Source organism: Denticeps clupeoides, chromosome 3 (genome assembly GCF_900700375.1).
Source record: "Denticeps clupeoides chromosome 3, fDenClu1.1, whole genome shotgun sequence".
Taxonomy (NCBI): Eukaryota; Metazoa; Chordata; class Actinopteri; order Clupeiformes; family Denticipitidae; genus Denticeps; species Denticeps clupeoides.
In genome coordinates this window covers 23256891-23283597 of record NC_041709.1, presented here as the reverse complement: position 1 = coordinate 23283597, position 26707 = coordinate 23256891, and the positions used below count along the sequence as shown (strand labels likewise).

The window sequence follows — 26707 nt, the reverse complement described above, 5'->3', positions numbered from 1 at the left end:
ATGACTCAGTGTAGGTAGTCTACAACAATGGTTAGGTAGGTGGTATGTGTCGGAGAAACATAGGCATCAATGCATGACCCAATGTTCCCCAGCAGACCGACACCATAACGCATTCCGACACGCACCAGACTGAGCACATGATGGTCACATCGGGATCCTTTTTTTCATGGCTCCATTACCCCTTTGTCTCATCGCCAACACCGAAGACTTTTAGACCAAATATTTTAGTGTTCACTCCCCAAACACAATATTGAGTCTAGCCACTGGTTGTCCTTCCATGATCCACTTCTGTACTAACCAATACATACCAAGAACACCCAGCATGATCTGGCTGAGCTATCTAGCTTCACAGTCTGGTCGTTGTGATCCTCACACATTTGTACATTTTTCCTGCTTCAACGTGTCAACTAATCTCCATAATTCACTTCACATCATACACTTAATCCATTTGACCGATCAGTGGTTGATCAGTGTATGTTGTTTATACCGCTCTGTGGAGTGTGATGAAAAAAGCCTTTTCTTTCTTGCATTTTCTTATTTGCGTTCGCTCCCTGCAAGGTTTCTTTTCCTGGCTCAGGTGGTCCATGGGCTAATGCTGTAGTGACAGACGTAGCCATAACACCCATTTTTTATGGAGGTGCACAGTGGCTTTTGGAAGCATAAGTTCTCCTGAAGAAATTCTGTCTGTTTTTCCTTTCTGTTCTCTTCATCAGTGAACAAAAATGCCAACACAGAGCCAGCAGCCAAGAAAGATGAGGAAAAGAAGGAGGAAGAGGAAGATGGCGGAGGTGATGAAGATGGGCCCAAGCCAATGCCTCCCTACAGCTCCATGTTCATCCTGTCTACCACAAACCCGTAAGTTGAATGAGTGCGGTGTCGAATGAGAAGTTCTGTAATCCAGAACACAAGATTGCAGGATATCGGAGGCATTTACGTAAAGGGTAAAAACAGACCGGTGTACTTCCAGGGCACGTTGGTGCCCTCTGGTGGCTGGAAAGGTAACCAGCCAAAACAATCCTCCTTGTATCTGCTGTAGTATTGCAAGAACACACTCTGAGTGCACTTTGTGTGTGTTCTCTGATGTTTTTCTTTGTTGTTGCTCACGTTGTTTAAGTGACATAAATTTCTGGAGAGTGAGAAATGATCTTTGTCTCTGCTGGCTCGTTTGGTGAGCAGATTCCGTAAATGCTGCCACTACATCCTGACGCTGCGCTACTTTGAGATGTGCATCCTGTCCGTCATCGCCATGAGCAGCATTGCCCTGGCTGCGGAAGACCCGGTGTCCCCCGAGTCACCGCGGAACAACGTGAGGCGCTCCACTCCTCATCTGTCCTCCTGTCTTCAGCTTTCACTTTCTGTCTGTCTGTGTGTCCGTCCTTGTGGGGCTGTTCTCTCTGTCTGGCCTGTTTCTTTCCTTGTTCTGTCACCTCCCTCTGTGTGTGTGAGAGCCCATGATGGATTCAAATTGACTTTATCGGTCATCACTTTCCAGGTCCTGCGCTACTTTGACTACGTCTTTACTGGTGTTTTCACTTTTGAGATGTTGATCAAGGTAAGAGTTTTTCCATAAGGTTAGTGTTTTTCTATCAGGGCAGAATTAGGCCATGTGGCTTGTGTAGTTTTAGTGTCTCAGATGGGTCAGTCGCAGAATATCTTCAGATCACGTGTGTTTGATGTGTTATGTAATAACCTGAATATAACATTCAAAATATGTTCTCTCAAACTTACAACGTTGTAATGTGCTTGTTGCCAGATTGGTAGAAATTACACTCAAATGTACATAGATTTTTCTATGTTACTTAATTTGAGTGTGACAATGGTGTGTGTCAGTATGTAACTTTGTCTAATCGTTCAAATGTTACATGTAGCAGGTTACGGAAAAACTTTATTTTGTTTCACTATGTACTATGTATCTAACATGTATATAGCTGAAATGACAATAAAGCTCAACTTCAACTTCAACCTCTGTAGGAGTGTGTATGTGTGTGTGTATATGTAAAGGTGTGTTATTCTGACCCTTTTTCTCCTGTACATGTAGATGGTGGTTTTGGGTCTAGTCCTACACCAGGGCTCATATTTTCGTGACCTCTGGAACATCCTGGACTTTGTAGTGGTTAGTGGTGCCCTGGTGGCCTTTGCCTTCACGTAAGTGGCCCATGTGCCCTCCTCTTCATCCTCCTCATCCTCATTCCTCAGTCTGTCTTGTCTCTTCTGCTTCTGTACTCCCTCTGCTCTTTCTTTCTGGTTGTCATTTGTCTTCTCAGAAGGTGTATTCTGCTTCTCTTCCACACACCCACCCAGTTGACTAATGTCACCACCCATGGAGGTGTAGAATGCGAGTCTCTTACCTGTCAGTGCTCTTAGCACTCTTTCAGTCTGCCTCCTTCACTCTCCTTTTTTTTCTTCCATCCTACAATGCCCAAGATCCCTCAACTCCACCCCATGGTATGATCAAGCTCCACCCCTCTCCTGAAAAGCCATCCTCTCTATACACTCATTCCCTTGTTCTTCTTCATCCCTTCTGCCCGTCTGCCCTTTGACTCCTCCCCATCCTCCACCCCGGGTGAGAAGGGTAGTGATGGGCGTCGCCCAGCCCAGTTTACTGTGAGGGTGAGGGGTCCCAGGCCACCTGTAACCCTTTAGTGCCCAGGTGGCTGTGGAGCAGCAAGCCCTCGCCCAGGACGAGGAGGTATTTCACTCTCCATCCCTTGCTTCAGTTTTTCTCTCTTTCTCCCTCTGTGTGTGTGTGTGTGTGTGTGTGTGTATGTGCATGTGTGTAGGTGTGTGAAGGCAGATGTAGGTGTTGGGTGTTTAATTTGGACAGCCATGTGAAATTATTCTGCCTCTACAGAACATTTTCTCTTATTAAAGTTTAACAGCTGATCCTCTGCACATTTATGGCTTTTGTAATGACGGTAGGTTAGGATGATATGGCTTTTATAATGACAGGTATTTTAAGATATCATGGCTGTTACAATGACGGTTACATTAGGATGTTAGGGTTGTATCTTTGCAAACATGTTTGGATGTTTTGGCTGCTACAATGACTGGTTTATTAATATGTTACGGCTGTTACAATAACTGGCATTTTAGGATGTTACAGCTGTTGAAACTATGTGTTTGTTAAGATGTTATGGCTGTTACAATAACTGTTATGTTTGGATGTTTCAATGGTTATTACAATAACTGGTATGTTAGGATGTTATGACTGTTACAGTGATGGCTATATTTGGATGTTAAGGATTTTAAATGACTGGTGTGTTAGACAGTTATGGCGCTTACAATGACCGTTATATTAGGATGTTATGGCTGTTACAGTGAAGAGAATTTAAGATAGTGTATTAATATTAAAATGGATGTACAGGATGTATGTCCTTAAACCTCATAAGGACATAAATTTAGAGGTGGACCCAAGTGGGAGTCGAGAGGTTCATTTAGAACAGGTAAAAGAATGTGTTAAATGAAACCGAGAAAGACTCAGGATAATGGAGTTATGGCTATGACTTTTGTGGAGTGGTGTTGTTTGTGATAAGGTGCAGTGATCAGAAGGTGAGCAAGAAAATATATATTCATTTTATTTTTCACCTTCACTTGACTATATCAAAATTAATAATGCAACATAAAATAAATAAATGGCAAAGACCTGGAAAATAGCAGCCATTTTCAGCAAACCATATACTTGTAAATATCGTTCATCTAGTGGTGGAATGTAAATCTAGAATGCCTGATATAACATAATACAGTGTTTTGACAGAGAATCAAAAATGTGAATTTAATGTTTCATGACATATTTTAGGGATTTTTTTTTTTATATTTAAAAACAAATACAAACCCCATATATCATATATATTAGCAAAGCCAAAACGAGAGAACTAAAAAAAAATGTGTTCACTGTTAAACGGATTCTCCTGTCAGATCTGTTTTTCTTATGATAGTGAGTTTCAGTTCTGTGTTATTCAAGATTCTCCTGGCTTTAGCCTGAACTGCTTCACTTTCAGCACTCTAGTCATGCCCGTGGCAGATTTAGGTAAGCATGAAATGTTTTTTGTCCAAATCCGCTTTCTTCTTTTCAGCGTTGGTTTCATTTACTGGGAGAATGATGGAGCTGCTTTGCTCCACCTCCTAGGAATTGCAGATGAGTCTTGTGTGTAGGGTTGGCAATGCCAAGTGATATTCCATGAAGGGACGCAGGGGTCTGGATGGAGCGCAAGCCTTTATAATGGAGTTCAGCTAGATGGGTGCAGAACCCCAGACGCACCGCTGTATTCCAGACCATCTTTAAGTGTCTGACTCTCAATGGTGGCAGACACGTGACAAAATCGTTTCCAGTCAAGTCAAGGTGAAAGATAAACCATAGGCTGTTCCAGGAACTGAGTGAGGCAGGGCCAGCGTTTTTCTGATATTAAGGAGTGTGACAAGACTGTGACACAGATGCCACATGTTTGGTGAAGGATCGTTGTTTTTTTGGAATGCAAGAGATATGAAGAATCAATGAAAAGGTTAATAATGTGATTGACAGAAGGTTTGGTTGACATGACCAAGAGCTCAGATTTGTCACGGGCAATGTCGGAGGCGACGTTGAACCAAATCGCAACATGACACAAAGTGGTGGGTGAGCCTCTACACCAGCGCGTTCAGCGTAAACTGTGACCCCCACGACGGCTGACGCTCGCATAACCAACACGACGAACAGGCAATCAGGGTCGAGGAAAGCAGGAGACAGGATCAGGCTTACTGGAGATGAGGAGAGATGAGGAGAGCTGAGGTGAGCCGAGTCGTTGCCACATTGACAAACAATGACTGAGCACCGGCCGCCAATCAGAACGGCGATTAAATGGAAAACGTTACGTGACAAGATGTAGAAATAACTGCGGTGGTGCAGTTCGAAAGTCAATTTGTTCCTCATACAACTAAGACTCACCTGGAGAATTTTTGATTATTGACTAGAATTTGCTCAGATACATAACCTGTTTGTGTAGTTAGTGCTTGGTACACACGCATGGACAGACTGTTCCAACCAGTGCTTGCTGACAGGTAAGTAGGTAGCGGTGAGACCTTTGGGTTTCGCATTGAAATCTCTTTCACTCTCCTCTTCTTTTCTCTTTTTCTGACTCACATATGGATGTCCCTCCTCGACCGAACCCCGCTCTCTTTTAGTCTGTGTTCCTTTTCTCTGTGTTTCTCTGTGTGTTTCTCTTCCCCCCTTTTCTCCTGCTTCTGTCTGTTGCTGTCTCTGACCATTTCTCGTGTCTTCGCCATTGTGACACCGACAGGAGCCTCTCCCGGTAAAGTGCCCACTTCTCTTCGCTGCTGCTTCCTCATTCGCCTCTCACAAGATGCCTTCTCTCTTTCTTCTCTAATATTCTCTACTCATCAAGTCGTTTCCACTTTTGCCTGTCATGAACTCCCCTTTGTCTACCAGCTGTTGCACAAGTGACCCTGAAATCTGCCCAGCGGTTTACTAACATTAGCTCTAATGATGCCTGAATGACGATCCCAACCTTCTTGACTAAAATACTACCACAGATATGATGATTTACGCCTTGTCATGATGTGCAGATCCCGCTTCGACCTTAAGCCAAAAAGTGCACCTCAGACGGAGTGTGTCACCGTCATCCTGGTCTATTGCTGAGTGCATTATTGATTATTGGCCGGCCAGGCAGTTGCCAAGACTCACACTGAATCGGCCCGCTGTGAATTTGATTGTTCTTGGCTCTACCTTAAGCTCCTGTACTTCATAGTGCAAGAGAAGCCCTGCCACTGCTTGACTGAAGACCTCATGACTGTTCCGCATTTTAAATTGCCTGTAAATCATAAAGAAAAACAGACCCTTTTACTCCTAGGCTGTCCCCAAAAACTAGTAGTTTCCCATGAATCATCAGAACTGTGGCCATGTTGGTATGACAGAAGACAAAGTGTGTACGGAAAAAAAACTGAATGCCCCTTTGTCTTTGCTTGTTTGGCTGGCTAGGAAGTAGAATGTCCTTCCTGTCGCCCGTTTTCATCCACATGGAGAAATCTGGTGCCCTGCACGGTCCAGAATGGCAATGGACTTCCTTGTGTCAAATGCATCTTGACAAAACACTCCACATTTCTCCCATAATAACTGCACTTGACGCAAGCCAACACTCATACCCACATTCAAACAGTCATGTTGAGAAAGAAAGAGGGTTGGCTGGGCATTTCCTACAATGCCCTTAAAGCTAATGTGTTAATGTGTTGCTCAGGTTTGATTAATCCCAGAACTAAGCTCATGAAATACTCCCATATTAGTGTAACACCTCCCAAGTCTACCCCTTTGCACTGATTCCTCGCTTTTCAACCTGATACAGGGGGAGCAGCAAGGGGAAAGACATCAGCACAATCAAGTCCCTGCGAGTTCTGAGGGTGCTGCGCCCTCTCAAGACCATCAAGAGGCTGCCCAAGCTCAAGGTACATCCTTCGCTTTCTCTGTGAACAGTTCTGCTCTATAGTCCTGTTTATATAATCCACCATATCATGTCCTGTCAAGTTAGTTTATCGGTAAGTCTCATTGTAGGAGTTGCGTAGAAATGCATTAACTAAAAATGTAGGTGTATCGTGTGTGGCCTGTCAGGATAGCTTCAGCCATTATATCAAACAGTAAAACATGCCAATGAACAACTGCAAGCCAAGGCACCATAAAAGGTGCAATTTCAAAAAATTTTGGTATGAAGAGACAAAATTAATATGTCTTACACAGCAAACAATGTGAAATGAGTGTTATATTTTACACCACTGCTGACCATGACAATATCGGTGTAAATAAAATACAGTTGAAACCAAGATACAACAAACTTAGTGTTTGTATACTTCTAGCTATTATGACAGTGATAAAAAGATTCTCTCTTGCTTGATTCTGACATTTAAAAGGTGAAAAAAAAACGTCCAACAAACGTACATTTATACACACGTGTCAGGTGCACACACACAGAGCTCCAACAATGACAACACAAAACTCTGGTCCAGAACGCCAGACCAGGCACTCCGTCCAGAGTCAGGCCTTGACAAAATATCTTGTTTACACTAAATAGATTTTTAATATGCAGCATTTGTCACGACTACGGACTTACGGGGGAAGGAAGCGCAGAGGTCTGACATACTGGGAAGGGGTTTTTATTAACAAACAAAGAAATACAAATAAAGACTGGCGCGGTGGCCGAAAACGATTTAAACTTAAATAAAGAACATAAACAAACCCGTAGGCGTGTGGCGATTGCCAGAACTCAAAACACATGAAAACAAAACTAGGTCAAGTTCGTGCAGCGAGTTCACGAAAATGCCAGCGACCCCGAACGGGCGGAAACTTCCGGCATTTATGGGGCGTCAGGATTAAAGTCAGGTGTGGAGGCCAGCTGCAGGCAATCCTGACAGAGCCCCCCCTCCAAGGGCTACGTCCTCGGAGCCCCAACAGTACCATCAGTGGAGGCGGCGGGGCGGACGGCGGCAACCACAGGGCTCCTGCCCTGCTGTATCCTCCCCTTGGAGGACCCGGTCCCTCGGGCTGGCTCCCCGGCGTGGTCAGGCGTGGCGGCCCCGGTCCCTCGGGCTGGCTCCCCGGCGTGGTCAGGCGTGGCGGCCCCGGTCCCTCGGGCTGGCTCCCCGGCGTGGTCAGGCGTGGCGGCCCCGGTCCCTCGGGCTGGCTCCCCGGCGTGGTCAGGCGTGGCGGCCCCGGTCCCTCGGGCTGGCTCCCCGGCGTGGTCCCGCGTGGCGGCCCCGGACCCTCGGCCTGGCTCCCCGGCGTGGTCCCGCTTGGCGGCCCCGGACCCTCGGCCTGGCTCCCCGGCGTGGTCCCGCTTGGCGGCCCCGGACCCTCGGCCTGGCTCCCCGGCGTGGTCCCGCTTGGCGGCCCCGGACCCTCGGCCTGGCTCCCCGGCGTGGTCCCGCTTGGCGGCCCCGGACCCTCGGCCTGGCTCCCCGGCGTGGTCCCGCATGGCGGCCCCGGACCCTCGGCCTGGCTCCCCGGCGTGGTCCCGCATGACGGCCCCGGACTCCCGTACCTGCACACAATAATCAGGGCCGATCCATCTGGGTACGTGTGGGCCCTGTCTCCACATGTCCCCTCTGACACATCTTGTGTCACCCCCTGCACCGCGCAGGGAGATTGTCCCAGAGCCTCCGGCGACTGTTCCAGGCACCCCAGGCTGGTGCCTTCTGGGACTATGCAGCCCCTCTCGCTGCACGGCCCTGGTGCCAAGGGGGGGGCATTGCCAGACCATCCGGCTAGCCCCTTCTGCGTCCGTTGGGACAAGCAGGCCCTCTTCCTGCCTGTCCCAGCTGGGTCCTCATGCCTACCCGGGGGCTCTATGGCGCTCCACCCCTCTGGAGGCAGACGCAGGCCCATGCCTGCCCCGCCCTCCTCACTGGCTACCGGAGGACCCAGCTCCATCGCTTCCCCACCTCCCCTCCCCTCAGGAGGAGTCCCCAACCCGAACTGCACCCCCCCAAAAAATTCTTTGGGGGAGCACCCCCCCCGGCTGGACTTAGGGGTACCTTGGGGCTTGTCCACCTCGCCTTGGACCAGCACATTCGGGTCAGGAACCTCCTCCCTGGGGTTCAGCTCCGCGGCTGGGTCGCCATCTGGTGGACACAAAGAGGGGAAGTGGGGGCGACATACGGACACATATGCCACACAGACACACACAGACAGAGACAGACAGAAGAGAGGGTCGTCTGGCTCCCTCTCTGGGCTCTCCGGGACCTCCTCAGGGGGCACAGCCAGGATCTCGGGAGGAGCGACCTTCTCGTCGCCCACCAGTGCTGGGTCTTCTTGCCCCGGATCCTGACTGGCACTGGATGTGGTGGAGGGGCAGAGTTCGATCCCTGGCTCAGGCCGATCAAACTCCGCCCTCAGTCTCTGTTGGAAGTCCCGAAAACTCCTGTCTGTCTCTCCCTGCTGCCAGAGGGTTGTGCTCCAGCCCCATGCTGATCCAGTCAGACACGTGAGGATGGTAGTGATCTCGTCTGTGTCTGCTGCCCCACTGAAGGGTCCTGGGACAATTGGGCGGTCCCACACGGGGCTGGGCACGTCGCTGGAGATGGTGGTAGGTGTGTGGTGTGGAGGGGGGTGGACGTCTTCTCCAGCAGGTGTGGACGCTGGTGCTGCGCTGCCATTTTGCTGGGGAACGTCCGGGCAGAGGGAAGGCGGGTCGGCGACTGGAGCAGGAATGGAGGATTCCCTGCGAGGCAGTCCCGGCAGCGCAGTTGCTGGCTGGCGACCTCCCGTCGCCCTCTTCCACCAGCTTTCCTCACACTGCTGGGAGGGACGTGGGTCTCCACGGACCTCGTGACGCTCCTGGATGGGCGCGATGGGCGGAGCCATCCCGGCACCGACTGCCCAAACGGCGTCATCCTGGTCGTCGTCCGTGTCAACCTCGTACCCCCGGAAGTCACATGGGTCATCACGGACGCCGCGATGATCTCGGACGCGCACGCTGGGCGGAGCCATCCCGGCACCGACCGCCCACCGAAAATCCACGTCATCATCGCTTTCGTCATCCGTGTCCTCCCACCGGTGACTCCAAGGGTCGTCCACCCTGCGGACATCCTGGACCCATGGCGCGATAAGCTCCCATGGGCAGTACTCTGGCCATTCGGGCTGGAGGCTGCCCACCTCCTTGCTGGAGGAACGCCGCCGTTGTTGTTGCCGCTTCTCACCCCCCTGGAAGTGACGTGGGTCCCCACGGACCTTGCGACGATCGCAGACTGGTGCGATGGGCGGAGCCCAACTCTCGTCTCCCGTGCTCTCGTCGTCGTCCGTGTCGTCCCAGTCCACGGGGAGCCTGGCCAGCAGAGCGCAGAGTTCTTGGCTCGACATGGCAAAGATCGTGGGGGTCGCATCTTCTGCGCTCGCTGCCCACGTCACTTCCTCGCTGCTGCCGACGCCAACGTCCTCGCTCCGCCCACTCACCCGGCGACGTTGTCGCTTCCGGGTTTCGCGGAGTTTCCCGGGGGTGACGTCATCACGCGGCGCCGCGTACCACGGCTTCTCGGGGAGAAAACGCTCCACCAGAACGGGCGGCGCGTCTCTCCCCTGCCGTCCGCGTTCGCCGCGCCGGGCTGCGTCCTTCGCGGCGTTTCTTCTCCTCTGTTTTCCACCTCTGCGCTTTTGGGTGGGTCGCTGGCATTCTGTCACGACTACGGACTTACGGGGGAAGGAAGCGCAGAGGTCTGACATACTGGGAAGGGGTTTTTATTAACAAACAAAGAAATACAAATAAAGACTGGCGCGGTGGCCGAAAACGATTTAAACTTAAATAAAGAACATAAACAAACCCGTAGGCGTGTGGCGATTGCCAGAACTCAAAACACATGAAAACAAAACTAGGTCAAGTTCGTGCAGCGAGTTCACGAAAATGCCAGCGACCCCGAACGGGCGGAAACTTCCGGCATTTATGGGGCGTCAGGATTAAAGTCAGGTGTGGAGGCCAGCTGCAGGCAATCCTGACAGCATTTTTAATTCTTTCTATTTCTAATAATGATAAATTGTTGGTTGGAACTGCTGTTTCCCTCCTTTTTGGGCTGTTAAAATGCATAATTATATCATTTAATAGTGGGTATAAACTAGGTTAGATAGTTATTAACTGTTATTTTTCTAGACCATGTTCTGTTTCACACACACAAAGCCATCAATTGAGAATGAATTGTAAGTGCAAATGTCATCCCATGCCATCTTCGTGTTTAGAGCTGCATGTACAGTTTGTAGTTGCTGAGAGTATTTTTATTGCGTAGTATTGACCAACACTTGTGTGCTTTGCATCTGTGTCTGGTTGGTGAATTGGCTCCTGCAGGCAGTTTTTGACTGTGTGGTGAACTCGCTGAAGAACGTACTCAACATCCTGATTGTCTACATGCTCTTCATGTTCATATTTGCTGTGGTGGCCGTGCAGCTCTTCAAGGGCCGCTTCTTCTACTGCACCGACGAATCCAAGGAGTTTGAGCGCGAATGCCGGTGAGAGTGCACATGACTTTACACAAGGGTTATTACAGACATTTTACTAAATGTGTGGACTTCAAGACACGTAGCAAATAGCCTTTTGAGTCTAATAAATGTCAAAAGTTAAATATGTTTGCTTCGTACTGAGTGTTTGGTCTGGATGATGTTTCTTCTGTAAATATGTAAAGTCGCTACAGTGCCAACATTCCATGAAGGTTATAGGACCTTAATAATAAAAAGATACAATAATACTAGCAAGCCGCTCATTTCAACGCTGTATAACTTCGTGTGGGTCTCTTACTGTATTGTGGTACTTCTTAACCGTCCCGTGGTGAAGCGCGACAACATTTTTCAACTTAAAGTCCAGTCACGGCACTTTTCAGCCTCAGCATATCCAGCCTTCAAAGAGAGAAAACATTGGGATATTTCACTTAAAGTAATGGCTATTATAAACAGCAAATACAACTCATCCCTACACTTCTGACCCATGATTTACGAGTAATTCCTCAAATAAGAGACATTTTTCAGAAGTAAATGGTGGTTAAACCACCACTGAAAGAACACTAGAGCGCATGAGGTCTGAGGAGAAGTGAGGTGCTGGATAGTAACGCTGTGATGTGTGACAGTGGCGAGTACCTGGTGTACGATCGTGATGAGGTGAAGGCGCAGAAGCGGGAGTGGCAGAAATACGATTTCCACTACGACAACGTGCTTTGGGCCCTGTTAACTCTCTTCACTGTGTCCACTGGAGAGGGTTGGCCAACGTGAGTATCTCCCAGCTCACTGTATAGCAATAATCCAAAAGCCCCTGATTGGTAAAAACGGGTTCCTGTGTGTTCCTCTGTCAGGGTGCTAAAACATTCAGTGGACTCCACTTACGAGAACCAGGGCCCGAGCCCGGGGTACCGGATGGAAATGTCCATCTTTTACGTGGTGTACTTCGTTGTCTTCCCCTTCTTCTTCGTAAACATTTTTGTCGCTCTCATCATCATCACATTCCAAGAGCAAGGAGATAAAATGATGGAGGACTACAGTCTAGAGAAGAATGAGGTAATACCATCCACAAATGAACAATTACAGTACCACATGTTCCCAGTAAAGCCAGAAATGTACTTGCTGTGAACGATGTATGTGTATTCGTACACAGTTGCGTTGTTAACGTTTGTGCTGATAGACTTGCATCTGTACTGTGTCGAAATCTGTTGTTTGTTCTCCTTAGCACCAGGGGTCAGTGTCGAGGCTGCAAACCAAATAATAAAAGGAAATACTGTATCTTAAAATCGTCACCTGTTTAGTGCAGAGCTGGAAACACTGCCCCTGTAAACCTATGCGGGTATTACATCTGGTGGTAGTAGGGTGGTAGTAGCCTAGTGGGTAACACACTCGCCTATGAACCAGAAGACCCAGGTTCAAATCCCACTTACTACCATTGTGTCCCTGAGCAAGACACTTAACCCTAAGTTGCTCCAGGGGGGGGACTGTCCCTGTAACTACTGACTGTAAGTCGCTCTGGATATGGGCTTCTGATAAATGCTGTAAATGTAAAATGTAAATGCGAATGCATCTCTGTATACGTTCCGTTCATTTCTGAGTATGTGCACAAAAATCGTTGCAAAGAGCACAAGGTACGAACCATGGCTGTAGTTACCTACATACGTACATAGTTAACAGCAAGTATATTTCTTCTCCCATCATTGAGTGAATTGAAACATTTTGATAATAATATTTTTATATAATATAAGTATTATTAGATTGTTATATTTGGCTTTATGAGGAAGGTTCACCCATGGCTTGTGATGTGCAGTGGAGTATTTTTTCACATAAATAATTTTGTATGGGACACCTTGTTTAGGGGGAATAATAATTATCTAGACCATGGTTATCTGCTCCAAGATTTTAATGGCCTTCATGGAAACCTCCTTTGCATCGCATATAGATCTTGTTATGGATTCTTGTTGAATTTGCTGAATGTACATGACAGTGTGGGTGTGGGTGTGGGTGTGTGTGTGTGTGTGTGTGTGTTTGTGTGTGTGTGTGTGTGGGTGGGTGTTCTGGCTTCCTCAGAGAGCCTGTATAGACTTTGCCATAAATGCCAAGCCTTTGACTCGCCACATGCCCCAGAACAAGCAGAGTTTCCAGTACCGCATGTGGCAGTTTGTAGTTTCGCCCCCTTTTGAGTACAGCATCATGGCTTTGATCGCACTGAACACCATTGTCCTCATGATGAAGGTAGGAGCTGTCACCTCACTAAACAACTGTTTCTGGGTTTTGGAGGATGTTTCCTCCACTCACCACTGTGCTTCAAGTTTATTTATTGTATTTTTTTTTAGTACAATGAGGCTTCTGACACATACGATAAAGTCTTGAAGAATCTCAATATTGTTTTCACAATACTCTTCTTCATGGAGTGTATTCTGAAGATTATCGCTTTTGGCGTTCTGGTAAGCAAGCCCGTCTTTGTGTTTGTAGATCCTGTCAAGGCCACATCATTACAAATAGCAGCTATGTCATCAGGCCCTTTTATTTATTTACAAATGGCAGCTTTTACACCCTCTGAGGTACAGAGACATAATGTTTCAGGATGCACTGGCCGCACTCATCTCTCGCCTAGTAACAGCATTTCCACAGGCCGATCTTTGCTCTTTTTTTTTAAGTCTTATTTACTACTAGTTATTTACTACTTACAGCTGCATACTGCAGCTTACATCAATGAACAAAATTATTTCACAAATAAACAAACACAAGTAATCTGTAGCTTTATTTAGCTTTCATATTCATATTGGTAAATGTCCACATTGACAGCAGGCCTAATACACCTATAATGCATTTTCATGGTAACGGTGCTCCCATTGGTTGCCCTACTAACACCTGCAGTCACAGTTTGCTAATGGAGTGCCGCTTCCTTTTTCCTTCCACAGAACTATTTCAGAGACTCATGGAACATTTTTGATTTTGTGTCTGTGCTTGGGAGCATCACAGACATCCTGGTGACAGACCTTGGGGTAAGTGACGTGTGAAGACTTCAGCTGAGCATGTTGCATGTGTGTTTCAGAACCTTTGTCAGTGATGTGTGTGATGTAGGTGGGAGTGTGTGTTGTGTATTTTGTGAAGATGGGGCACAGGTCTGGTGCGCTTACAACTGGACCACACTCGTAAATGTCTTCTAGTAGCTGACTGTCCCCATGAAAGCAGGCAACCAGACTTTAGGCACGTGTTCCTAAATTTGTATTTTTTGTAAATATTTGGGGTTAGTATTGACTCCAAATCAACTCCATATTTTATCGATTTGGTCTGTAGGACTTAGTAGGGGTGTCAGAAATTAGTTATTAATTAATGTTAAGTTACGTAGACATGTTTGCATAATCAGGCGGCTCCGTCTAGTGGTGTTTCCTTATATGACGCTGAAAATGTATGTAAATTGATAAGTGTTTGTATTTTTCTATTTGAAGAAAGCCAATAAAAACATAATCATTTGCATCAACTCCAAGCCTATTAAGCATAGCAACACTTATCCAAGAGTAATATGTAAGCCTGCATGTATATATGAATGTGATTCTGTTTGTAATATCGACTCTGTTTACATTTGGTTTTCAAAGTGATCTGGGGTCTATTTCCTCAAAGAAAAGTTATTATTGGTATGCTAAGAGGCTAAGATGTGCTCTCATACATCCATAAACCTTGTTATTGGTGCAGTACACTGTGGCTGTTTTACAGATAAGCAACATTACATACAGATAAGCAACATTACAAAATTGATGAAAATTACCAACATTACAAAATTGATGAAAATTGTTCTATTACAGTTGGTGGTAGTGGCCTATGAGCCAGAAGACCACAAAGTCAAAGATTCAAGCCCCACTTACTACCATTGTGTCCCTGAGCAAGACACTTGACCCTGAGTGTCTCCAGGGGGACTGTCCCTGTAAATACTGATTGTAATTCGCTCTAATCAATGCCGTAAATGTTTAACATTTTACGTATGCTACGCTGATAACTGAAGGGGACATTGACCAAGATATTAATCACAAACAGAGACACATGATGGACAGAGGTGTAAAGAGTCCAGATCCAATTAAAAACCAGATGTAAAGAGGAATATAGCCTAGAAAGAAGTTAGATCTTGTTTTTTTTTACTGTTTATTGTATTTTACTCTAATTTATTGTATTTGTGTAATTATTGTGTAATTATGTACTTCAGCACTCAGGTTTTCCCTGTGCATTTTTTTGGTTCAAACACTAGACAAACACTAGACAAAATGGTTGTGTATGGTTTATTTACACTTTCTGTTCATGCAGTATTAGGACCATTAGGAAAGCCTGACATGCTTCTGTTCAAATTGTGCTGGAGATTCATGTGTTTGACTGTATTCATAATGATTATTATTCTTGTTTTATCTTTTCACATGCTTTCTTTATACATCCGCTTTGTTGGCGCCTTCGCCCTCCCACTTCTTGATAAATCCATCCAATCAAAAAAAAAAAAAAAAAAAAATGCACTATGTTATTCCATCCATGACCTGGGTCCATGTGTCTCCATGCCAACCATGGCACAAACAACAACTACAACAAAACACTTTCAAACACCAACACAAACAAACATCCATCTGCTGCACCAACATGTAGAATCTGGTTGGTTTGTAATTTCTCTATCAAGCTCTAATGCATCCATCCACCCCTAAGTGGACCCTCCTCCCCTGACTGCTGCTCTGTCAGTGCATGTGCTTTAGCCTTTTGCATGCTTGTGTCTTATTGTCCACCATTACTTAGGGAAGATGATGTTGCATCCGTATCACCACCGACTGCAGCAGAGTCAGGGCTACATCAGTGCCTGTGTCTTGGACAAGGACAGTAGTCCCATTAAATAACTGCAGGTCGACTATACATGGAAATGTGCCGCATGGCTCGCTTTTCTCTCCACCTCTTGTGGTACTGAGTTATATTGCGTACCTTCAATAAACATCTCTGATGCTTTAGACATAGACCATATATAAAACGTTATTACAGTTCTGGATCAGTTCTTTGTTGATTTAAGCCACTGCTTCACAAGTCACTGCTTGTGATCCCCCCAGGTGCCCCATGGTATGAAAACTCATGAGGAACACGGCTCTTCATCGGCTAATTGATAGCGGTCTGAAACATCAGAAGCAACAGACCATTTTCCCTTTGTGGAGCACAGAATGTTCCTCATGAATGTTCCTCATTTTCCCGGGAACACGGTTCATCAAAAAACTGATTACCAGTATTTAATAACTGATTAACAACTGACACAGCACGTCAATCTTAAACACACACACAAAAGTGAAAGTGAAGTGATTGTCATTGTGATTGACAGCACAGCACACGTGCTAATGTGACATTCAGGATGTCACAATAGCACAAGCAGGATGTGGAGGGGCAGTGGTGGCCTAGCGGTTAAGGAGGTGGCCTCGTAATCAGAAGGTTGCCAAGGTGCGACTGAGGTACCACTGAGCAGAGCGTCGTCCCCACATACTGCTCCCCGGGCGCCTGTCATGGCTGCCCACTGCTCACCAAGGGTGATGGAGTGCACGGTGCTTTGCTCAGTGGCACCTCAGTGGCACCTTGGCGGCTCGGAATTCAAACCGGCAGCCTTCTGATTATGGGGCGCTTCCTTAACCGCTAGGCCACCACTGCCCCTCCACACCCTGCTTGTGCTAATGTGACATGCTGAATGCCATGCACTTCAGTTTGAGTTGCATGTTGTCCCTTCCATCCCTCTCTCCCTCCCACACACTTCTCCCTCTCTCTCCCCCTCTCTCTGTCTGTCTATCCCTACTTCCCCCCTTCCGTCTGCCTGCTGCTCAGTCATGTGTATTGTGCTGGGAAGTGACACCACAGGGTCTAATGCAGATAAAAAGAGCAGCACAATATCTACACTTTTATAACATGATATGATATACTGTAAATGTTAACTTGCTTTTATTTTCCTGTGAAATTATTTTAGAAGTATATTGTGCAAAATCGATATATGAAAGAGTCTGATTGGACTGCTGAGTGTCGCTAGGCCTGATTCTCTTCACAGCTGCCTGTTGTGAATGTTGCCTGCTGGATATGCTGATATGTTGATGGCTGAATTCATACTTTGCTTGAATCCAAAGATCAGTGCATTTGATGATATTTTTAAAAAAATTTAACAGTTCTTGTTTTAACTGGATTGGATGAGGACCGTTATGATTTTAGATATTTTTTAGTTGTTTGTTTTATTCCATATTTTGAGTTTGGTTAAATGAATCTTTTTTTCTGTAGGTAAACTCTTTCAGTTGAACTCCTTTAGTTTTGACTTTTGAATGGAAGGAGGTAATCCATGACTAAACCTAACCTGCTCTTCCCTTTCTTCCTCTATTAAAATTCCTGTGCTCTTCCTCCTCCTCCTTCATCTTTCTTGCTCCTCGGCGGCATTCCCTGCGCCCGCATGTAGAACAACTTCATAAACCTGAGTTTCCTGCGGCTCTTCCGAGCTGCTCGCCTCATAAAGCTGCTCCGGCAGGGCGAGACCATACGCATCCTTCTCTGGACCTTCGTACAATCCTTCAAGGTACGCCTTTTTGTAGCCTGCTGGTGTATCATTTGCAGATATTGATGTTTGCCCAAAATATCCCGTTGCAGCGCTCATACTATCATGTCGGAAATCAATGAGCCGCCCCTCTGTACAACATGTACAGGGTCACACCCTGAGTTGCCCCGGATCTGGTCTGGTTACACTGATCTTCTACTTTCCTCTGTTCTCCAGGCCCTGCCGTATGTGTGTCTGCTAATCGCCATGCTCTTCTTCATCTACGCCATCATTGGCATGCAGGTCAGTTCACCGGGTCCATCCTCTGTGGACCTAGAAATTAATTTGAGGGATTCAGGCTTGTTTTATGACTTTTTCTGGCCTAAGAAGAAGGATTTGATGTAGAAAGCCTGTTTAACTGAGACGAATGTGTGTTTTTGTCGTTAGTTGTTTGGTAACCTTGCGCTGGACGAGGAAGGAGAACGAGCCATCAACGAGCACAACAATTTCCGAACGTTTATCATGGCCCTCATGCTGCTCTTCAGGTCTGTACTCCTAACATATCTATTTGTTGGTGCTGGAGCACATTGTTCACTCATGCCATTGTGTGTGTATATTAGGAGTGCCACAGGTGAAGCCTGGCATGACATCATGCTGGCCTGTCTGGCCGGAATGCCATGTGACCCGGAGTCAGGGAACACAGAGGACGAGTGTGGTAGCCCCATGGCGTATGCCTACTTTGTCTCCTTCATTTTCCTCTGCTCGTTCTTGGTGAGAAACTCCGTTCCAGTTTTGCTTCCTAATCTTTTGTGCCTCGTTACTAATGTGTGAGACCTTGGCAGACAAAAATGTCATGTTCATGGAACAGCTACATTACATGGCAATGTGGACTACACAACACATAAAAATAACACATAAATAACATAACATAATAAAATCTATCTGACATCAAAAGATACATTTTACGAACAGTTTTAAAAATTTACAACAAAAGCAAGCGTTACAGTGCTGTGGCGTTACATGTTGGAGGAGCCAAATTGCGAGTTGACGTAAAGTGGTGTGTGAGGTTGATGCTTGCATAACAAAACACAGGGAAGCAGGGTTGAGGAAAGCAGGAAAAAGAATCAGGATTTACTGGAGATGAAGAGCGCTGATTAAATCGAAAACGGGTCCCCCGGTTCCGCATTCATGCTGCCATGCAACCGAAGTCACGTGACAGCAAGAGCTGTAAGAAAACCCGTTAACAGAAAAATAAATGACTGTTTGATTGAAAGACCCCACCCTTTTGCGTCCTTCTGTGCTCTCATTAAATGTAGATCAGCATCAGCAATTCAGCCACAAAATGATCATGAAAACTAGCAATTTGCATCTGATCTGAGATAAAGGTCAGTGACCTTTGGCGACACTAAAATTGGAATCAAAATCATACCTTCTGTTCAAGGTTTAAATCTTGGCACTAAAAATTAAGATTTGTCTTCTATTTTAAATTAGCAAAATGCAAATAATGCTGTTGATTATAATTGGGGACAGTTCCTGATTTTGAAGACACTGAGGCCAAGGCTGGTTGCAACATGATTAACAGATACATTGTTGGATCTGTAGATCTAAATAAGAAAGAACATCACACCACCAAAGTAAAACCGCCCACACTATCTCAAGAGATTATGGACCTGGGTGCCATGATGGATGACCAGCTATACTTCTCTGACATTGTGGGGCCCAGTCAGGCCTAAAACCAGACCAGCATGCAGAATTCCACCCAGTTCTAAGGACAGCCTCTGGTTACCTTGACTACGTTCCTCGTCGGTTTTCCAACCTTTACAATAACACCTTAGGTTGAGAATGCAACAGTTCTAATGATTTTGATCAGCCCAAACTTGGGAGTCTGGGTCTGATGCACCATATTGGCAAAAGACTTATTAAATGTAGGTGTTCCAATCCCTTCCAAGGCTATATTAAACCAACCATTAAGGCTGCTAACAATTATGAAAGAATGGGTCACTCTCAGGAACTTTTAACACTCAGACATCATGTGGCCTTCAAATCAGCTCAAGAACAGTGTGAAGATTAATGGAACTGCCTTCTTACATCACCAAATGCAAATTAATTAATTGTGAAGTGATTGTCACATGTGATACACAGCAGCACAGCACACGGTGCACACAGTGAAATTTGTCCTCTGCATTTAACCCATCACCCTTAGTGAGCAGTGGGCAGCCATGACCAGCGCCCGGGGAGCAGTGTGTGGGGATGGTGCTTTGCTCAGTGGCACCTCAGTGGCACCTTGGCGGCTCGGGATTCGAACCGGCAACCTTCTGATTACGGGGTCGCTTCCTTAACCGCTAGGCCAGCAGACATCCAGCTAGTGTCTTTCTTTTTAGAACGTACAGACTGGTGGAACAGCATTGGGCGCCGTCTACTAGAGAGATGGTGTGTGTGACGTTTTTTTGTCTGATGCACTGGTGCTGGTGCTTTTGAGGAATCACACTTCTCTGTCTGACAGTCCAGAGGATGAGCCTGTGTTTGGCAGATACCAGGGGAACAGTACTTGCCATATTTTAATTCTCCCAACGTTGCGTGAACAGATTGGGACAGTCCCTTTCTGTTCCAATGCGAGTAAGGTCCATAATGATTTTACTATGGCGGAGCTTGACTTGCCTGCAGACCTTTGGGATGAACTTTGGTGGAAACTGGGAGCCAACGGTGCCTGATCTCACAAATGATCTTTTGCAAGAATTGTCTTAAACATACTCTTAAACGTTCACAGGTGAGTTGTAATAAACATTCAAGCCAATGGATTAAAAACTTCTGGCAATAAGGTGCATCTTACTACTCTCATATTCTCAAGTTACTCACTCACTTTCCATAACCACTTAGTCCTACTCAGGATCACAGCTGCCTGAGCCTATCATGCGGCCTACAGATCACACCCAATCCACATTATTATCATCAAGGGCCCCCTGAAGACTCTATTCAGAAATCACCTCCTCTCACAATGAACTCTCAGCACTACTAGCATGCCTCCTTAGTATTAGCTCTTATGTTCTTGCTGTTGTTTTTGAATAAAAAAAAAAAACGTCTAATCAAATGTACTATAACGTGATGTAATGGGACATCTGATGTCCATCCTACTGCAGATGCTGAACCTGTTTGTGGCTGTCATTATGGATAACTTTGAGTATCTGACCCGAGATTCTTCCATCCTTGGGCCGCACCATCTCGATGAGTATGTGAGGATATGGGCCGAGTATGACCCTGCAGCCTGGTGAGTATGCAGATTTACACAAGCCACCATTAAAAAACGCCACCTGATGTTCGAAAGGCCAGGATGTACAGCAGAGAAAGCTTAAACACGCTTGTCCAGCAAATGCCAGAAGTGACGCACCTACCACTAACTGTTCTCTCCCAGTTTCCTCCCGCTGGTCAGTGTTACCAGTTCACTGATGTGGCTTCGCTAATTCATTAACTTCTCGGGCGCTGACCCCACGGGGTTAACGTCAACTCTCCGGAACCTCTCCTTCGGGCCCTTTTCTCCTTCCACCTCCTGCTGACTTATTATGACTAACGGTGATGGCTAACCCCCTGGCTGCTGTAAAACATGCACAGTGTCCCCCGAGGTACCATAGAGAGGTGGAACCGAGTAAGAACGAGAGAAATAGAGACCACGTGCATGGCAATATTTTAACCATACAATGACTTAATTCTCCCATTCCTTCTCTCATAATTTTATATACATATTCTTTCGAGTTTTCACAGTTTTTGCTGAGGTTTGCATGGCAAACATCTCCATAAAACCAGCTACCGGCAGCTTGAGCCTGTACCCTGCATACAGCGTCCGCAAAATACATACTTCCTGTATTTTGTCCCCTTAAAAAGACTGTTCTTTTTTTGTTCTTTGTTTGTTGGTTTAACGATGTGTAGTTCTTGCTGTATGCAGCCAATTAAGTCATTGCAACTTTGCCAAGATGAGAGTTCTTCTCATTGTGCACGGTCATCTAAGCAGACATCCAGCTAGTGTCTTTCTTTTTAGAACGTACAGACTGGTGGAACAGCATTGGGCGCCGTCTACTAGAGAGATGGTGTGTGTGACGTTTTTTTCTGAATGTGTGCTTTTCCCTCTTCTTTCCTCTCTCTCTCTCTCTCTCTCCCCCTCTCTCCCTCTGCCTGCTTTCTCTAACCACCCTGTATTCTTCTTGCAGCGGGCGCATTCATTATAAGGATATGTACAGTTTATTGCGAGTAATCGACCCCCCTCTGGGCTTGGGCAAGAAATGCCCTCATAGGGTGGCCTGCAAGGTTTGGACCCCACTAAACCCAAAGTCTTAACCACACTGCTGCATTTTGGAGACTGGAATGAATGTCGCTTTTTCGTTTTCTTCTCCACCATTCTCAGTTTTTTTTTCCAGCTCACTTTTTCTTTTGGTTCAAACTTATATATATTTACTTATATATATTTAAACATTATACACATTCTTTTCTTGCTCACTACCACTTCTCTCTGCATTCTGACGTGAAAAAAGAGAATGTGCGGGACAATGCAGACACCTGTAGTAACGCATGAAAGTGCACTGCCAGTGAAATCCAGGCCTGATATTGATTCACTATTATAACGTTTCACTTAAAAAAAAAAACATATTTTTTGGTTGGTTTGTTTTACCGATTTGTTCGTTTATTTATTTATTTTTTTGCTTTATTTTTTTTTTATGTATTTTATTCTTTATTTTGATGCTTGCTGTTTTACCATTGCCTTGGCAGACTGGGTACAGCAGCGTTGCATTGTTCTTGTTCTGGGGGGAGCGTGGCAGGGGACAGAAACTGCATTGACGTGACCAGCCATTGTGCATCACACACCAAAAGCAGCGGCGCTTCGTCCACTTGCCTGTCTTCTTCTGAAAGCTCCGCTGCGGTTCTATGCGAGTGACCTCACCCCTATCTGCCCCACTCTCCCCTTTAGCCACTCGCATAGAACGGTGTATCACCGACTTAACTTTGGAGGAAGTAACACACACATCCCCTCCTCCCCCCTGTTCTACCCCTCGCTCTGTCCTAGAACTGAGAAACCCAGAAACCAAGGCTCGACCTAACCAAACCGAAACAATAACCTGTGTGTTCTTGTTTTCTCCCATTCCCTCCTCTTCTCTCTTATGTTCTCTTCTCCCTCCTCCCCACCCTCTGTTACTCGTCATGCGCCTGTGTGTTCTGTGTTCCCCTTCCCATGGAATTTTTGTTCTCTTTTTTTCTTCCGTTTGACGTTTTTTGCACCATTATTTTTTGCCTGTGGGCCCTGCCAGCGGCAGGATCAGTTACGGTGATATGTATCAGATGCTAAGGCACATGTGCCCGCCTCTAGGCCTGGGGAAGAGGTGCCCGGCGCGGGTGGCATACAAGGTAGAGAGGGCTCTGCCCGAAACCAACCTGAGGAGGGCGCCAAAAACGCCAATAAAAAAATAAATGAGAAAAAAAAAAGAACTAGCTGTGCGTTTCTGTTAGTGGTGCTGTGATTGGTGAGCGCTGTTTCTTATTTTATTTTCTTTTTCTGTTGTGGGTGGGTTCTTTTCATTTCATTCACCTGAAGAAACCCCTTAAGGAGCCTATTCCACAGGAGTGGGGGAACAGAAGATGTACCTTTTGAGCCCTTCTGCACCGCACCATGGTTCCGACATGCAGGGAACCCTTAGAATGAATAATAAAGTCAAAACACCTTAAACAAAGAACAGGCGAAAAAGAACAGGAGAAACGACTGTAGTGAGAGCGCGAGAGAACCGAAAGGCTGCCCGTACAGAAGGACTGGGAAGGGTTGTGTGTCTTTTCTCTTCTGAGTCTCTCCCTCCTGTGGATGGCAGGAAAGCTGGAAGGAAGCTGCTAGTGTCTGAAATCCGCTGAGGGAAAGCGGCAGGGCGTCCTGTCTTCTTTTTTTCTTTCGTTGCCTTGTGTGGTAAACCAGGCACCAGAGTGAGATGTTCCACCTGTCCTTTTACGTTCGGATTCTGTCAATGCAGTTCTGATCTGTTTCTGTTCTTTCTCTCTCCGTCTTCCAGTCAACACTGCCACTTCCGTTCCATTATCCTCCCCTCACTCCAGTCTGTCTCTCTTTCTGTCCTCTGGGCCAGTCAGAAAGAATCTGTACAGATCTCTCTCCTGAAACATAATGTTAGGAAATGTTCACTTTCAACACGAGGCAGGGAGTTACAATAAAAATACACATAAAAAAACATTGTCATTTATATCTGCTAGCGATGAAGAGCAGGTTCTACTGCATGTCCCCACTGAGAAGAACAGAAGAATAATTAACAACAGCACTGTTGTGTAGGACCAGAAGCAGATCATAGATTTCAGTCATGCAGACTTGACCAGTAGGAGAATGGACTAAAACTGAAATAGAAAATCAAAAGTATGACTTTTGCAGCCTACAAGTGTCAGGTTTGTTTTTATGGACATGGTTGTCCTGTAAAATCCCCACTATCATAATTCGTCCTTTCATTTCTGGCCTCCGTCTGTACTTCTGGCGTTACTCTGGTGGGTTACTCAAGTGGGTCAGGCCATCGCCTATGAACCAACCATCCAACTGGAGCACTAAACCACTTTGCACTGTCCATGTTTCAAAGAACAAGTCAGATGATCCCTTACAATGAGAACTAGATGAGGGCATCTTTCATGTATGAGAAGAACAGAAACCAGATTGCTGTAGAGCTTGCCGGAGTTGCTCCACAACTGTGACCAGTTTCAATATAAATTGAAGATAAGAATCATTTAGATGAGTGGGGTCAGTTGGATTCTTATTGCAGGCATTGGGCAGAATGTATATAGAACGTACAATAATAAAATTGATTTATTCAGGGGTGGGGTTTAAACTAAAAACATGAGCCGTTTATTCCATGCTTAAAGACATTCTGGGTGTCATTCTGAATTTTTTCCACAAAGGTTTTAATTTTGATGCAAAAATTGGTTATTGCTATTAGCAAAAGGAAAAAAAATATTGATCCCCACCCTGCCACAAAAGCAGGATACCTGTTGTATGCCATGATTTTGCATTTTAACGTTGTTGCTGTCTCCATTGTTTAGCTGTGCTCTTGGCCAGATCTTAATGGTAAATACAAGAACATGAGTTTTCAGGATGTAAATGAAATGTAATAAAAGGCAATCCAGGTACATGACGCAGACGTGATGTAGTCCTGCGCACACACACACACACCTGCCCTCCCATCTTTCTTTTATTTCTGTCTTCTCCATTTTTCCTGCCCATATCTGCCATATCTGGACGTGTTTCTTCATCTCCTTTTATCTGTGTGACACCATTCCATAATTCCATAACCTTCCAGTCTAACGACACTAACTGCTCAGCCCATGTCCCTAATCCTAGCTACAAAACCACAGAGCGTAAATATATATTTCCAATCTGATGGTGCTGCACCATACAAAGACCCCAAGATGTGAAAAATATAGGAAAAAGGAAAGAGAAATAAAACGGTCGTTTCATTCGAATGAAAAGCTGTTCTCTGCGCACAGCTGCACGGCTGCTGTGAACAGGGGGCCGGGGAGGGAGGTGCATGTCCTGCACGCTGCATGCGGGCGGGCGGGCGGGCGGGAGGATGGCGGCGAAGCGCTTGCACCGACCTGTGGACTGCATGGCTCCGCTGCATGGCTGCATGAAGCGGGAAGGACTGAGAATCTGGCTGCCGCTGCCGCTGCTGCTGTGCTCGCGCTCGGAGAACGTTCTCTCGCACACACACACTAACGCCATGTGCTTGTGAGTAAGTTCCACCATGCTCATTTTTCTAGAAAACCCGTAGATCCCGATGGATGGGAACTGGTAAATAAAAAAAAGGTGTTTTTATGTACCTGTTCATCCATTGGCGTAAATAGGTTCAGAGGGGAGGCCGAGGGAGCTCAACATGGAGGGAACGTGGCACAGCCTGCCAAGGCACCAGGGGGTCAGGGGGAGTATGACCATGTGTGTGTGTGTGTGTGTGCGCGCGCTTATAAAATGTGTGATTACACACATTGGTTACGATTGACGTAGGCTTGCTGGTTTGCCTTGGCACCGCGTGACCCCTGCCATCGCTGACGTTCCCTGATAGAATTGGTTACCATGGCAATGTTAAAGACACCCCCCCCAGGGCCCGTTGAGCTCTCCTCTCCTCCACCTCCCGGCCCCGGTAACTCGTGACCGAACCACGTCCAGACTCTCACCGAACTCTCCGCCCCCGGCTCTCCGCAGAGGCTGCTCCGTATGGACCTCCCCGTGGCCGATGACAACACGGTGCATTTCAACTCCACCCTCATGGCTTTGATACGCACGGCTCTGGACATCAAGATTGCCAAGGGTGTGTAGTGATCTCCCAAGTGGTCTGTATCGACTTCTTTATGCTGCCGAGTGATTTCTGTGAATGTGTGTGTGTGTGTGTGTGTGTTTCTGCACACGCAGGCGGCGCTGACAAACACCAGATGGACGCGGAGCTGCGGAAGGAGATGATGGCCATTTGGCCCAACCTCTCGCAGAAGAACCTGGACCTCCTGGTCACGCCGCACAAGTGTAAGTTGCTGAAGGGTCCGTAAGTGAGCGTCCACCAGCCTACTGAAACGGTCACCAGCCATCGGAGAGCAGCTTCTTCTCAGCCAGACTCACTCACCGCTCAGCACCTTCTGATCAGGCAGCAGGCCTTCATCACTCCATCCCCTCATCTATATACCCAACCCCTCCTGTTTTGCTTCAGCCTTTTCTCTCAGTGGCTTTCAGATTGTGTTCTTCTCCTGTCGGCACCATGTACTTACTTGCAAAGTGCATGGATTTTGACAGGCTAAAGTGAAACAGCTGAAAAAGATTCATAAACTGAGCACACCAGACACGTCTCAGCTTGGGGGCTCTGCCAAATGCTTCAAATGTGGGTTGTGAAGGCTTCTCCCAAATGCATCTCAAGATTCAGTGCACTGGTGATAGAACTGGGACATTATATGTAGGAATATACCTGTCGTAACATTCCTGGTCCCTCCTCTGGGTTCCAGCTCTGCGTGTTGAATATTGTGAGTTCACCATTCAATGCTCAAATTCCACTGCATGCTGCCGTAGCTGGAGCAAGTTTCTGGACAGAACGGCACAATCTGAGGCATGTGCGCATGTTTGTGCTGCAGTTCTGAGGAAAGCTTTGATGATTCAAGCTGCCCTGTTTATATGGTCTAGATTTTGGAAATTTCATCCAAATATCAGAAGAAATTTAGGATGGTGCTGCATGCAGCCTTTTTGT

At 46.4% G+C, this 26707-nt stretch overlaps 1 protein-coding gene across 17 annotated transcripts in view; it reads left to right on the top strand.

Moving 5' to 3' along the window:
- The window catches only part of cacna1ab (calcium channel, voltage-dependent, P/Q type, alpha 1A subunit, b), an 86008-nt gene that overhangs the window by 39724 nt on the left and 19577 nt on the right, over positions 1–26707 (top strand). For 10 of the 17 annotated variants that reach the window (XM_028971392.1, XM_028971400.1, XM_028971406.1 and 7 more), the window contains 20 exons: positions 714–855; positions 1177–1306; positions 1493–1552; positions 2039–2145; positions 5274–5285; positions 6333–6432; positions 10809–10969; positions 11581–11718; positions 11803–12004; positions 13019–13183; positions 13285–13395; positions 13873–13956; positions 17391–17507; positions 17703–17768; positions 17913–18010; positions 18086–18236; positions 20603–20730; positions 21665–21761; positions 25684–25789; positions 25891–25998. In XM_028971392.1, coding sequence (XP_028827225.1) covers positions 714–855; positions 1177–1306; positions 1493–1552; positions 2039–2145; positions 5274–5285; positions 6333–6432; positions 10809–10969; positions 11581–11718; positions 11803–12004; positions 13019–13183; positions 13285–13395; positions 13873–13956; positions 17391–17507; positions 17703–17768; positions 17913–18010; positions 18086–18236; positions 20603–20730; positions 21665–21761; positions 25684–25789; positions 25891–25998 — 2283 coding nt within the window. Of the gene's footprint in view, positions 1–713; positions 856–1176; positions 1307–1492; positions 1553–2038; positions 2146–5273; positions 5286–6332; positions 6433–10808; positions 10970–11580; positions 11719–11802; positions 12005–13018; positions 13184–13284; positions 13396–13872; positions 13957–17390; positions 17508–17702; positions 17769–17912; positions 18011–18085; positions 18237–20602; positions 20731–21664; positions 21762–22756; positions 22854–25683; positions 25790–25890; positions 25999–26707 lie in introns of all 17 variants that reach the window. The other 7 variants (XM_028971407.1, XM_028971398.1, XM_028971409.1 and 4 more) reach the window with 3 other exon arrangements.